Source organism: Salvia miltiorrhiza, chromosome 2, assembly GCF_028751815.1.
Source record: "Salvia miltiorrhiza cultivar Shanhuang (shh) chromosome 2, IMPLAD_Smil_shh, whole genome shotgun sequence".
Lineage (NCBI taxonomy): Eukaryota > Viridiplantae > Streptophyta > Magnoliopsida > Lamiales > Lamiaceae > Salvia > Salvia miltiorrhiza.
This window is the reverse complement of record NC_080388.1, coordinates 67,560,837-67,575,341: the sequence shown is the minus strand read 5'-3', so window position 1 is coordinate 67,575,341 and position 14,505 is coordinate 67,560,837. Positions and strand designations below refer to the sequence as shown.

Below are 14,505 nucleotides of genomic sequence, written 5' to 3'. Positions count from 1 at the left end.
TTATTTTGCGACTATATATTTGGTAGTTCGGATATTTGAAGCTTGATTAGTGCAGCTAATGAGTTTAAAATTCGAGATGACTACAATGTTTTGGCAGAAATGGATGGATTTTTTTTATCGAGTTTGATTTAGGTAATACTTTTTGTGGCTCAATGTAAAGAATTTTTATGCAGAGTTATGTTGTACAGTTCAGTCACGCAAAATCCGGCAGTCTGCAACTTTACTTGCGTAAAACAAATTCCATACAAGTTGATTTATATCATGTACAATTCAAATTCAAAAATATTAAAATAGGTATTACGAACTAATAAAACGCGATAAATTCTATGAATTCGTTTGAGGTGATTAATTTTAAAATATACAAGATTCGAACTTAAGATGATGCATTCATTCAACAAATTAATGAATCAAACATAGATTTTCATGATCTAAGAATTAAAAATATTTTTAGGTTATATTTTAAAATGAGATTTTATTTTATTCAATCCTCCAATTAATTAGTTCAAATGAGCCTAGGTGTTTTATCATATAAAATATGAATTATTTTCAACTTCTAGATTATAAACATCTACTCCCTCCGTCCGCCAAAAGTATTCCACTTTGGCTGGGCACGGAGTTTAAAAAAATTGGAGATGATGTTAATGTAGTGGAGAAAGGGTCCCACCACTTTATGAGATGTGTGGTTGAGATTGAATTTGGGGTGAGTTTTTTGTAAATAAAGAGTGTTTGTAAGGATAAAATATAAAGGTGGATGGTCGGACCATGACTTAAAAAGGAAAGTGGAATACTTTTTGCGGACGCCAAATATAGTAATTGTGGAATACTTTTGACGGACAGAGAGAGTATAATATATAGATTCATCATTTTAATTTTTATTCCTCAAATATTGATGTGGCCCGAGGGATGCCATACAGAATTATAATTGAATCTTATAAAAAGAAAGGAAAAGTAACAAATAGCCCCCTATCATACAACCCTCTAACACGTTTATCATCCTATCTTTTGATTTTGGGCTGTTAGCCCTTCAACATCTCATAAAGAGTGCAAAATGTCCACTGCTCTTAACGGACACTTAACACCGTTAAGTATTTTTCATTTATTTTATTTTATTTTTTAAATGGGCCCCACTAATATATTTCTTAAGCAAAATACACTCCTACAATAATTCTACGCAAACCTCAACCTTAATTAATAATTAACAACTACCATTAAATATAAATTCACATATTTGGAGAATAATCGACGAGTATGCAAAGATTAAAATATGCAAGAAATTGCTGAGAATAGTAAACCTAACACACTAGCCACAAATTCATGTGATCTCATATCCAAAATAAAATAAAAATTATTGAATTCTCACATTTTCTAATCAAGGGTTAGTTGATAAAAATCAAGGCACGAAAACTTGTCTGCTTTTACAAAGCTTGATATAACTAGTAAGAAATATTAGTAAGAAATTAAAAAAAATGAAAAATACTTAACAGTGTTAAGTATCCGTTAAAAGCAGGGGGCATTTTGCACTCTTGGCGAGATGTTGAGGGGCTAACAGTCCAAAATCAAAAGATAGGGAGGTAAACGTGTTAGGGGAGTGTATGATAGAGGGCTATTTGCTACATCTCCCTAAAAAGAATTACTATAATAAAATCTTATAAAAATTATGTGGTTGAATATGGCGTCAATTCTATCAACATTACATATAAATTGAAATATTTTTTCATAGTATATTATACTGTCTATTTATAATATTCTGATATTACGTTAATTAAACTTTTATAACATATTTAGTTTAAGTATACAAATTTGTAAATTTTTTTATGAAATAATTATATTTAATAATTGAAAGTGAAATTACAAAATTAAAACTGTAAAAGAAAAGTAAAAAGGACAAAACGAAAAAAAAAATGCTCCTACTAATTCGAAAGGTGAAAAAAATGAAATTAAAGAAGCATTTGAAGCAACAATCATGGAGTTGAATTATCATTAATGCCGGCCAAATTGGCCTATTCTTTGGGTCCAGGCCAAAACGATGGCAATATACAACCTCTCTAACTCCAATTTCATAATCATTTGGAATCAAATTTAGTATAGATATCAAATTTGCAGTTACTGACAATAGAAAGGTCCCAACAGCGTGTGATGATAGTTTTTTTGAAAGATTAGTTCAACTCAGTTCCCAGTGCCTCCATGAATACAATCCATATATACACACCAACTAACTTACACGGCTCAGCTTGCAGAGCTGCTCGTCTGAGACGCGATAGAGCAATCAATTCTTCGTCTTTACATGCTGTACAAGCCAAACCATAATCTCCTACTTGTCGAGAAGCAAGCTTAGTTCTGCTGATCAAAAAATTATCCCTTCTCGAAAGCAAGTTATGCACAGGTCGAGATTGCAGAATCCGTCAGTCTCAGTGATCCGCCGAGATCTACAGGCACAAGTGGTATGAACGAATGCAGGACATCCGTTATCAGTGGTCTATAACTCGGCTCCGGTTGCACACATAACACCGCTATGGCAGCCACCTGCGTGTGCAATCATAAGAACAAGTATATAGCAAGAATCTCAAAAGATGGCAAAAAAAGTTTCGGGTGTTGATTGATTCTGTGTAAGAACTTTACTTGATATAAATGCTTCAAATCCATAGTATTTACTATGGCCGGATCAACAATATTTGGGAGCTTCATTCTGTCGGTAAGCTGAGGCATCGCCTGCTCGTTGAAGAAGGTTAATATATAAGAATAATGACGTGTGAACATATTTGACCAAGATTTACGTACCCAGGTGACTATAGATTGACATTGAGCTTCAGCTACTCTCTCGACCGGCCTTCTTCCCATCAAAAGCTCCAAAAGAACCACGCCAAATGCGTACACATCACTCTTGTCAGTAAGCTTGCCTGGGTGATTGTTGTAAGAACTTTTAAGGACTTGTCTATAAAATATTTGAGACTTCATGGAAAAAGTAGCTCCAGAAATGTATACGACATATAGGTCATTTTTTTTAAATCATGGTAGCATATAAGAAATAAAACAACATCTCCTTGATATTTGTGAGATATGAAGTTTGAAATCGAAGCAGATATATCATACTTCCCTTTCAAGCATTTTTACATTTTACAACAGCTCAAAGAGTTCTAAGTCATGGAAAACTTCTATCCGGGTTACACTAGTTCATACCAAATTGTTAATTCAAAGCTCACTAAATTTCATCCCTCATAATCATAGCCTTCTTCCAAAGGAATATATTCTCTCTCATTTAAAGCAGAAGATTGCAGCAATTTTTAGAAAGCAGTGTGCTTTTTATGGCAAATTTATCATTGATTTTCTAAGGGAACAGTTATAGGAGTAAATTTTCAACAACTGAATGTTTCCCCCTAAAGGAAATGGTCTTGCAGGGGACATCTGAGCAGCACTAAAATGGCATAAGAATCAAAACGGATGGGACACCATGTCTTAGTAATTTCAAGCCATACGGATTGCGAGAATCGGAAATGGTCCTTACCATCCAGCAGGTATTCTGGTGCAACATAACCCAAAGTTCCTGAAAGCTTGATGTTAGCCTTGTTCGAGTTCCCTCCCGTAATTGCAAGGCCGAAATCAGAAAGCTGAACCAAAATAGAAATTAGTTAATGAAATCATAAGTTTCCATTATGAGTGCTATATGATCAAACCAAATTATACAAATCATATTCCCAGTCATGTTACCTTGGCATGAAAGTTGGAATCCAGAAGAATATTCGAGGATTTGAGATCTCTATGGATCACGGGAGGGCTGCATCGCTCATGGAGGTACTCTAATCCTCTTGATAACAATTGATGAAGTTTGGTAGCATCAGGAAACAGACAAGGAAAAACAAACATTTTGCAAAATCAAGAATGAAAATCAGTACCTAGCAACATCCAGAGCAATTTTCATTCTCAGATGCCAAGTCAATCTTGATTTATTAGGTCCTGAGGCAATCGATTCAGTAAAGTGAATCGGGGGATAGACCGAATTGATGCTTCACATTGAAAAACATACATGTAAAAAATAAAGATTACCATGCAAGTGGAGTTCCAGAGATCCATTCTCCATCATTTCATAAACCAAAAAACGAGCTTCACCATGTATACAATATCCTAAAAGAGAGACTATATTCTGATGCTGAATTTTACTCAGTGACTCAACCTCATTCTGCAATGCGAAGACGATAAATGAGCAATAATGAACATCCGCTAAAAGACTCTCAGGGAAAAATTTAGGATATACCTCGAATTCTCTTTCAGCTTCCAGCCCACCAGCATATATTTTCTTGACAGCGGCATGGAAGTGGTCATTGAAGTGAGCTTTGTACACACGGCCTAACCCGCCTTCGCCTAGAATATTGGCTTCATCGAAGTTGTTAGTAGCAGTCACTAACAACTGGTACTCGATTGCAGCAATCGAGCCCTTCTTGCCCCCGATTCTCATAGAAGGGAACTTGTCCAAAATCGGACCAAATGAGATGCCGTTTGCAGCATCTGTCAATGCATAATTATAAAGATTATGTATTCGAAAGCTTCACAAAAACTTGTACATTTGATGAGACTTCAATTTAAGTGAAGAGAAACCTGAATTTTGGTGGCTTTTTGCATTGGATTTCTTCCTCAGTCTGAATATCCAGAAACAAGATAACAGCAGCAATATCACACCAAGAAGAGATGAGGAGACAACGAGGGCGACAAGGATTTTCTTGTTTAAATCCTGGTGGTGCACTAGATTCACTTCTGCAACTTCTGATCCCATGAAATTGCAGAATCAAATAGCAAATATATAATAATAAAATCAACAAATATAAAATCATCACCACGACACCACCACCCTCAAGCTCCAATATGCCCAAAATTTAACCAACAAAAGTGGGCTAAAGTGACAAAAAATAGAAAGAAAGGGGAAAGTATTATAAATAAATCCCAATTAGTCCACCATTATGATTTAGAAAACCTTTCTCGAAAAGCTGCACAATGCCACAAAATTAAACATAAAAAAAAAAAAAAAAGAACAGAAAAAAATCAGATGTAAACATGATTATCTAATCTAGCTGTCCAAACTTTCAAGAATAACCAAAAAAATCGAAATTTCTTCAAACGCTAAACTCAAATCTCAGCAAGAAGCAACAACTCGAAAAATGTGGGAGAAATTACCTGGAGAATGAGCTCCCAGATCAGAAGAATTCTTAAAAAAGGGGTCTTTTTCAGTGGGAATAACTGGGTCAGCAGCAGGAGGGTCGGGCTTCACATCGAGTGGAACAGAGAGCGTAGGAAAACTAAAAACCCAAATTGATAGCAGCAACAAAAACAAAAGATTCATTCTTTGTGTAATTCTTTTCCCTTTTGCCTTGTTCTTGCAAGAAATTAATGGGTGTTACAAGGAAAAGCTATTTGGGTTTGTCTGATACTGTGCGCAATTCAAATTTGAAATGCTTTAAAGGTGGAAGTGTTTAAATGTAGTGTGTGGTTTTGAAAGAGGTGTAAAATGTTATGGTTTCTTTAATGTGAGAAGGGGACAAAAGACTGGAACAAGATTAGTCAGGAAAAAGCAATGAGGTTCCTTTTTTTGCTGCCCAGGAAAAGAAACACTGCTGCCAATTGCACTACAAATCATGTGGCAGTTATTAAAGGTGTGAACCCCTCCTCTCTCTCTCTCTCTCTCTCTCTTTAAAGAAGGTCACGTTCTGTTCGATGGTGTTGGAGTGAGAAAGAAAAGAAAATGGAGGCAAGATGTGTGAGAGAGAGAGAGGTTAGTGGGGTCCAAATTTATTTTCCCTCTTGTTTAGCTGTTTCAAACATAGCTTTAAGTAGAGATGGGGAGTTCATTCAAAAAACAAATTAGAAAAAGGAAGTTTATTTTTCTTAAATAAAGTTGAGACTTGAGAGGAAGTTATAAAAGTACTCCCACGTCCCGCAAATCTTGAATCAATTCTTTTCGACACGAAAATTAAGAAAATATTATTTAACGTGTTAAGTGTGATAGGTGAAAATGTGAATAAAGGAAAATTCTTTTGCGATATAAGAAAATGATTCAAGATTCCTGGGATGGTCGAAAAAGGAAAATGACTCAAGATTCGTGGGATGAAGGGAGTACTAATTTTTTTATTAATACAAACAACTTATATTCGATTATTTTGTTGGGGGAGAAAATTTTGGATTTAAACTCAAGTAAAAATAGTAAAGTTTTTCGCATTTTTAGTAAATTCAACTATACTTCAATTAATTATTGACAGCGCAGTTAGACTGAAAATTAAAGAAGTTATATATACCTGGATGAGTCAAACTTTTGACCATGAGCTATTACAAAGCCAGATCTATATTAGTTTAATGATAAATATAGTTTAATGATAAACATCGCATTAAACCTTAAATTATACTAATGTGTTCTTTTTAATAGATAAATTTATCATAAAAACGAGCGATAACAAAAAATTCTCCTTTTAAAATTCTTTCTTTCTTTCTCCTTATTTTATATAAAAGATAATTTCACAATTTTTCATTTTTTTTTCACTTCAACGAGGGATAATATTATCACACCAAAAATGAAAAGATAATATTGTCCCTTCTTGAAATGAAAAAGAAAGAGTGAAAAATGATGAAATTTCTTTTGTAGAAAATGAGAGATAAAAAAAATAGACATTTGAAGAAAAAAAATGTTTGTTATCCATTTTTTTCCTATGATAAATTTATCAACAAAAAAGAACACACTCTGTATAGTTTAATTATCAAAAATATCTCAAATTATAAAAAATATTTTTTAAAATTTTAAATTATTAGGTTTATATCAAAAATATCTCGTGTCTATTTTCTATTCCTCGTAATCATGATGTGGCTCGTTGGATGTCGCCATGTAATTTATATTTTATTATTTTAAATGAAACGTCATTTTGTGTTATCATTTAGAAAATGACGTTTTTTTCACGTCAAATGATTCAAATCAGGTTGAAGGTCAATCTATTCCGCGTGAACTTATTTTTTTAAATGGTAAGGCATAAAACAACTTCATTTGTGTCATGTCATTTAATATATTATATATTATATGGTGACATCTGATGAGTCACGTCATGATTACATGGACCGAAAAATGGACACTAACTTTTTTGATACAAATCTAATAATAATTTGAAAATTTAAAAAATATTTTTTATAATTCAAGACATTTTTAATAAAACATGTTTTATTTGGAGTTTGATATTATATTTAACCTTAGCCTGACACTATTGCAAATGTAACAAAACCATTTATAAAGTTATACTATTATTTTGAACTGCAAATGAGATTAAATATTATACTAGAATAGCCCCGTGCAATGCAATGTACAATAATAATTATAGTTAAAATAAAACATAATATAAATAAATTAGTAAATAAAATCTCAATATGTTAAATGAGATTATATATAATATAGTTTTTATTAAAATAATATAATATGTTATTATATATTCTATAATAATTACATTATATTTTATTAATAATTTTTTAATATAAAATAAATATAAATTAAAATATTAAATTAAGAAAAAAAACTCAAAAATGTATAAAATATGATTTCTTGTTTCAAGGAAAATATTATTACTTAAAATGTATAATTGCTCCATTTAGTAGTATCTAGTATGTTAAAACTTTAAATTATCGTAACTTGGTCATTTTAAATCTATTTTTTACATATCATAAATCAAAATAAGGTCGAAGTTCTTTTTATGATCTTTTATTCAAGGCATATATTACATATTTTATTTAAAATGTAATTAAATAAAAATAAAGAATGTGTATATACAAAATGAGAAAAAAAAAATAAGAAACTTAAAATTTAAAGATTAGTGGTGAATTGGCGATTAATTGAGAAGGTAATGGGTTATTAATTTTATTTTTATGTATTGATTTTAAATTTTGCATAGATTATGATATTGATTTTAAATTGGAGATTCTATTTTTAATATATATAGTAGTAGTATAAATTTGCATTACAAATTTTAAGCAAAACCCTACATGCATTATATCATCATGAATTTTGGATGGATTATACTTCTTCCATACGCAAAAATTGTAGTGTGGTTTGGAGGGTATAAATTTTAATAAATTATTAGGATATGTGTATCAATTATATATAGAAAGGGGTATATCAAAATTAAGTGAAAAAAGGGATTCAGTAGAGTTGATATGATATGTTAAATAGTTGAGTATTTTATAAATGTTAAGTGTGAATGGTGTTTAAAATATAAGAATAGTTTCTAAAAAAAGAAATACTATAATTTTTATAGACGAATAAAAATAATAATATAATACAATTTTCGTGAACGCAATGAATATAATTTTTAATCAATGCAATAAAATTAGGTAATGAAATTTTTACTCGAACACAGTACAAAATTGAATGTTGGTAGTAGGGGTGAGCGAAAAATCCGAAAACCGAATAACCGAACCGATCCAAACCGGAATTTTAAAATATGGTTCAGTTTTTTCGGTCCGAAAAATCGAATTATATTTATAATATATATATATATATATATAATATTTTAATTGTAATTTTATAATATCTAACTTTTAATATTTTTTTAATTTTATAGTTTTTTTTTTGGAATTTTCGGTTTTTTTTCGAAAATTTCGGTTTTTTCGGTTTTTTTTCAAAAATTTCGGTTTTCTTCGGATTAATTCGGTTTGGTTCGGTTTTAATTATAAAAATTTCGGTTAATTCGGTTCGGTTTGTTCGGTTAATTCGGTTCGGTTCGATTTTTTTTTAAATCGAACTAAAATATGATTTGATTTGGTTTTAACAAAAACCGAACCATATAACCGAATGCTCACCCCTAATTGGTAGAGGAAGTGAGTATAACTTTTTGTGGATGCAGTTAAATTAGGTAATAGTAATATTTTTACTGGAAGACAGTAGAAAGTTGGACGCAGCCAAACCCATGAGATTCGAATTTTCCATTATCTATTTTGTGTTGAGAGGAAGTGGTTATTTTCTTGTTTTCCACCAAATCATGAAAAGTGCAATCATTCCATTCGCTTTCCACATACGGTACCCTCTCTCATAATTCACTTTCAACTTCAACATCTTTCATCTATTCAACTAATCACGCATAGCCTTTCATTACTTTCAATTATGATTGCAATATGATACTAATTCATGCGTAAATAAACAAAAAAAGCTACTTTGAGATTATCATTAATTTTATGGATCGTGATTAATTTCAGATTGAAATTCATATTCTTGTCGTATTTATAATACTACCAAAGATTACATGGCATACGTAAAGAGAATTATAATAAATTCTTTTGAATGCATTAGACGATTAATTTATTTTCTAGTATCATTTACTACTTTATTACATTTTCTTAATCAACTATTGCGTGATTTCTCAAAAGTTTATGTTTAACTGTAATGAACACCCTCAATTTGTACATTTTAATGACTTATTACGCTAAAATTGTTACAATATCATATTATTTGACTAAATCAGTATAAGTTGTCTAATTTAAACTATGAAATTAAATTTCTTATTTTTTGGTATGTTTATACATACTAGTATAATTTTTTTGAAAGATTCTAGTGATGGATTGATTAATGCATGATGTTAAATATCTCATATTTAAATCCATCATCACATAATTTTAAAAATTATTTATCCAACAGTTTTTTTTTAAAGAAGAAGAAAAAAATTAAGATGCAATATTCCATGTTGTTGTAATCTCTCTAATATCAACGTTGCATAAATTGGGAATAAGACAGCCTATCCAACAGAATTAGCTGAAGAAAATAACCCATTATTGTTTTGTGTAACTAAGATAACAACATTACTTGTATGGCATGGCGACTATTGGCGAGAACAATTTGCATTCATCACATCATCACAATTAATTGCACCGACATCTTTTAAACTGCCAGGCAAATTTTTTCGAATATACCACAATGTGACGGATTTTTTTTTTTTTTTCATTTAATGATACGATATAGTAACAGGTTTTATTTAGATCCTAAATATTTAAATACCAAAATTTATCAATTTAAAATATAAACAAAAGTATTTATTTAAAACTGAAAATAATGTAATTCCACAAATTTTGTTTTTATATAAAATTTTAAAACGTGTATGTTTATTCGAGTGGATACATCAACATGTTTATAAAATCATATAGTATGACAAAGCAGTCGACACCATCAGATCATAATAAATAAATATATGAATGTATCCATCAGTGGGTATGAGATCCTCCTCCTTTAGACTTGTGACTAAAATTGAGTCAAATTGAACAGAACCAATAAATTTGGGAGCTGGCCATTGCCAACAGCCACACCATGCAGCTGGGTCCTACCCTTTTTTATTTATTTAATTCAAATTAATTATTTATCATTGTAATTATGATTAATAATTTTTAAATGGATATTAATATTCAAATTAAAACTAATAATTTTAAGTGAGATTCACAAACTGTAACTATGATAAATATATTATAATTATCCTCTAATTAATTATTAATTATAATTAAAGTAATTATTGCGAATGTACGCATAATGTGATCATTCACACACAAGTCTTTGCATGATTGGTTAAGCTTGATTTGGTATGTAAAGATGTTCAATTTCAATTTCACAAAAGTTTGGGTACAATCGGGTTGATCCACACTCAAATCCTAACTCACATCCTGATCTAAATCGTATAAATAAAATCATTTGATTATACAAATAACACTCCCTATAATTGACATTATTCGGTTATATAAATGACACTGTAATATTTTAAAATGTTATAGTGTCATTTACAATCTTATAGTGTCAATTAAAGGATATATCATTTTTATTTTTGAATAATGTCAATTATACACAGTGTCATTTACAATGTTATATTATCATTTATATGCAATTAATGTCATTTGTATAACCGATTAGTGTCAATTACATGCAGTTCATTTGTAATAATTAACCGAATAGTATCATTTACACGATTCAAATCAGAATGTTAGTGCGGGTCAGGATGCAACCAGGTTGTACCCAATACCACCTTTTTTAATTTTACAATTTTTGCCCGTAAAAGCTTTAGTCACACTAAACCGACCGAACTTGTTACTCCTATTAATTTTGTTAAATGCTCTTTTGCTGTCAATTTTTTATTTCTAGTACTACTTGTCTACTTGTGAATTCCATATGTATAATTGATGATGTTCCAAAAAAGCAATCAAAATCTCGTTCGAACTCAAGTTTGGATCAACCACTTATGGTTTGCAATCTTTTGTTAAAGCTATCGTGAGAAGTTCAATATATCCCTAATAATCTTTTGTCTCATCTCATAAAATTTGTCCCCATGAATGAAATGATCTCACACAAAGACTTCCTTATGAATTGATAAATCAAATAAAGCAAGTTGACATCTAGATTCGATTTGATTTAGTTTGGCGACAATAAAATTAGGATTTTGATTTTCTTGATTCGGCTGGTTTGCAATGACAACCGCCCTATATATAATTCAAATATATGTGGAAATAAAATCTATCAATATGAGGAAGTAACACCACTTTCGCTATCACAAAATCTATCTATTATTAAATAGAATACATATTGAAGGCCTCTCCTTCATTCTCTATCATATGTGGCACTCCCACAAGTGAGTATTTTGATCATTCTCAATTCTATATTATATGCCATTTTTACATCTTTGCTTCATCCATCCCACATTGAAATTATCCTAAACTTCATCAATTCATAATCTATATAAAAGGTTCAATCTTCATGTAGACATTAAGCCATTTATTTTTTCCACATTGATATTATATTTAATCATTGGAAAATATAGATAAAGAAATACTTATAATATGTATTTCAAATATATAGTTTTCCACATATTTTTTTAACTGCAGTAGATTTTCACATTAAATTTATAATAAACTTCATAATTCAAAATATAAAAATTCAAAATTAAATTTCAATATTTGCAAACCTAAAAAAAAGTATAGATGTTTTTGAAATAAATAGGTTCTTAAACTGAATTTGATTAAAGTAAATAAAATGATCGTTAGATATATTTTAAATAAACAAGTAATTTAATTTAATTTGGTCACATAAAATAAAGAAAATGATAGTAAGATATATATTAAATAAATAAGTTCTTCAATTTAATTTGATCATGTATATAATCTGAAATAATCCTCATTTTCACATTAAACTCATAACCTAAATAAAAAGCTTAATTTTCATTCATATTTTAGCTTTCATCATTCTCGCGTTAATATTCTATTCAACTAAATCACTGAAGATCTAGATAAAGAAATACCATGAATACATTAGATCATCTATCTTTCCCACATTGATATTCTTTTAAATTTAATCATGAGAAAATATTGATAAAGAAATACTTATAATATGTATTTCAGATAAAAAATAGTTTACCACATTTTTTTATAGTTGCAATAGTATTTCACATTAAATTTATATTTATGTTAAACTTAATAATTTTCAAGATCTAAAAAAATTGTAATTAGATTTCGATATTTGCAAACCTAAATAAAAGTATAGATGTTTTTGAAATAAATAAGTTCTTCAATTGAATTTGATCATATAAAATAATACTTACATGTATTTTAAATAAATTAGTTATTCAATTTAATTTGATCATATAAAATAAAGAAAATGATACCAAGATATATATATATAAAATAAATAAATTCTTCAATTTAATTAGGTCGTATAAAATAATTTGAAATAAATATTCATTTCCACATTAATCTCATAATGATATATCTAAATAAAATGTTTAATCTTCATTCATATATTAGCTTATCATCGTTCCCGCATTGATATTTTATCATTCTCACATTGATCTTTATTGAACTTCGCCATGAAAAAAAACATAAATAAATCATCACGTATCTAATAGGAAAATGGAATACTCCTATGTGGCATCACCATATTTTTGTATTTTTATTTATCCTAATTCTCTAAACATTTTCATATTTATTCATTCTTATTTATCTAAATCTTCTCATCGAACATTGATTTTTTATGAGATTTCACCAAAATAAAATCTATATAAAAGGACGTTCTTACTCTCCAAATCAAAAATTCACATTTAATTGGTGAAGTGATTGAGATTAATACAATTTAAATTGCAATAAAAGTTGATCAAATTTATTTAATTGAATAAAAAATTATTTAATTTTTTAAAAAATAAATACTTGTGATTAAATAAATTATTTCTTCATTTTAATTTGGTCATGAAATAAGATATTTTGCATAATTTTTTTTATTACACATTGATTTTTTTTTTTATGAAAATTTACCAATTGAAATACTAAATAAATTGATATGATATAATTTGAATATCACATCAATTTTCTCAAGCCTTAGACGAGATGATTCTCAGAACTTTGTTATAGTCTTTGAAACTTCAAACAAGATGATTCTCACGAATCGGTTTTATTCTTTCAAACTCCAAATGAAATGATGCTTAAAACTCAATTATGATATTTAAGCTCTAAATAAGATGATGTACAAATGGTGATTTTTTAAGCTCTATACAAGATGATGTTTAGAAGTTAGTTATAATCTCACAAGCCAGCCCTGGTCTTTCAAGCTCATAATGAAAATGATGTTTAGAAGTGAATTATGATATATTTAAAGCATCAGATAGTGATGTTCAAACGATTGACGCATTAAGTCAAACATAGTATTTTAGGATCTCGACGAGATAATGCTCAAAAGTCATATATCGTATTTCGAGTTTTTGATGATCATGAGATGAGATGATGCTTAGATGAAAAATGAGATCTTAAATTAATTCTTATCCATTAATATATTAAAAATGTACAAAATTTATATAAACGGGTATTTTTACTATTCTAACAAAAAGTTATCCTTTAATTAACGATTATAATTAAGATTATTATAGCGTAAATTCTATTACATCAAACTAAATTAATTAAAAATTAATTACTATATTATACAAAAATAATATAAATAATTTAAATTATAATTTAAAATCCCGTCGAATTTCGACGGGTTATACACTAGTTTAGCTAATTAACTCACCAAATTAGGCACGCCTCCCGCATTAAAAAATTGGGAACTAAGTCGCTGAATTAAATTAAAATCTGAATAGAGAATAGGAATATGAAAACGAAGTAAAATAAGCACAATAAACCGGCTTTCTGGAAAGTTAAATCAAAATAATCCCTGTGTCAGAAAATCACAGTAATTGAATCTATACACAAATTTCTTATGCATACTATTGCTGTATTGCATGTTCTAAATGACATTTATATGTGTTATATTAGACGTTTTAATAAGACATTTGAAAGTATGCTATTAAAACATGTGAATAATTTGCACTATATGTGCCGTGTGCGTCCACCGACCGCACAATGAACATCCTCCAAATTATAAGCCACGTTGTTTCAATAAAAAAAAAATCATTAATCCAACACATCCAAATTCATTAAAAAAAAAAATCATTAATCCATTTGAATTCCTATTTTCCGTTTGTACAAAAATTCAATTTTGTG

At 29.1% G+C, this 14,505-nt stretch overlaps 1 protein-coding gene across 2 annotated transcripts; it reads right to left on the bottom strand.

The window, feature by feature from the left end:
• Nucleotides 1-1,948: 1,948 nt before the first annotated feature.
• LOC131007603 (probable receptor-like protein kinase At1g80640) lies at nt 1,949-5,844 on the bottom strand. 2 transcript variants are annotated; one of them, XM_057934510.1, is made up of 10 exons: nt 5,164-5,837; nt 4,591-4,755; nt 4,250-4,500; nt 4,042-4,174; nt 3,891-3,951; nt 3,706-3,802; nt 3,503-3,605; nt 2,779-2,897; nt 2,620-2,709; nt 1,949-2,523 (listed from the first exon to the last, which is right to left on the bottom strand). In XM_057934510.1, exons 1-10 carry the CDS (start codon nt 5,327-5,329, stop codon nt 2,374-2,376), a joined length of 1,335 nt encoding a protein of 444 aa, XP_057790493.1. In that variant the 5' UTR covers nt 5,330-5,837; the 3' UTR covers nt 1,949-2,373. The 2 variants fall into 2 exon arrangements, with proteins under 2 accessions (XP_057790493.1, XP_057790492.1); XM_057934509.1 differs by having other exon boundaries at nt 1,949-2,897; nt 5,164-5,844.
• Between the last annotated feature and the right edge of the window lie 8,661 nt (nt 5,845-14,505).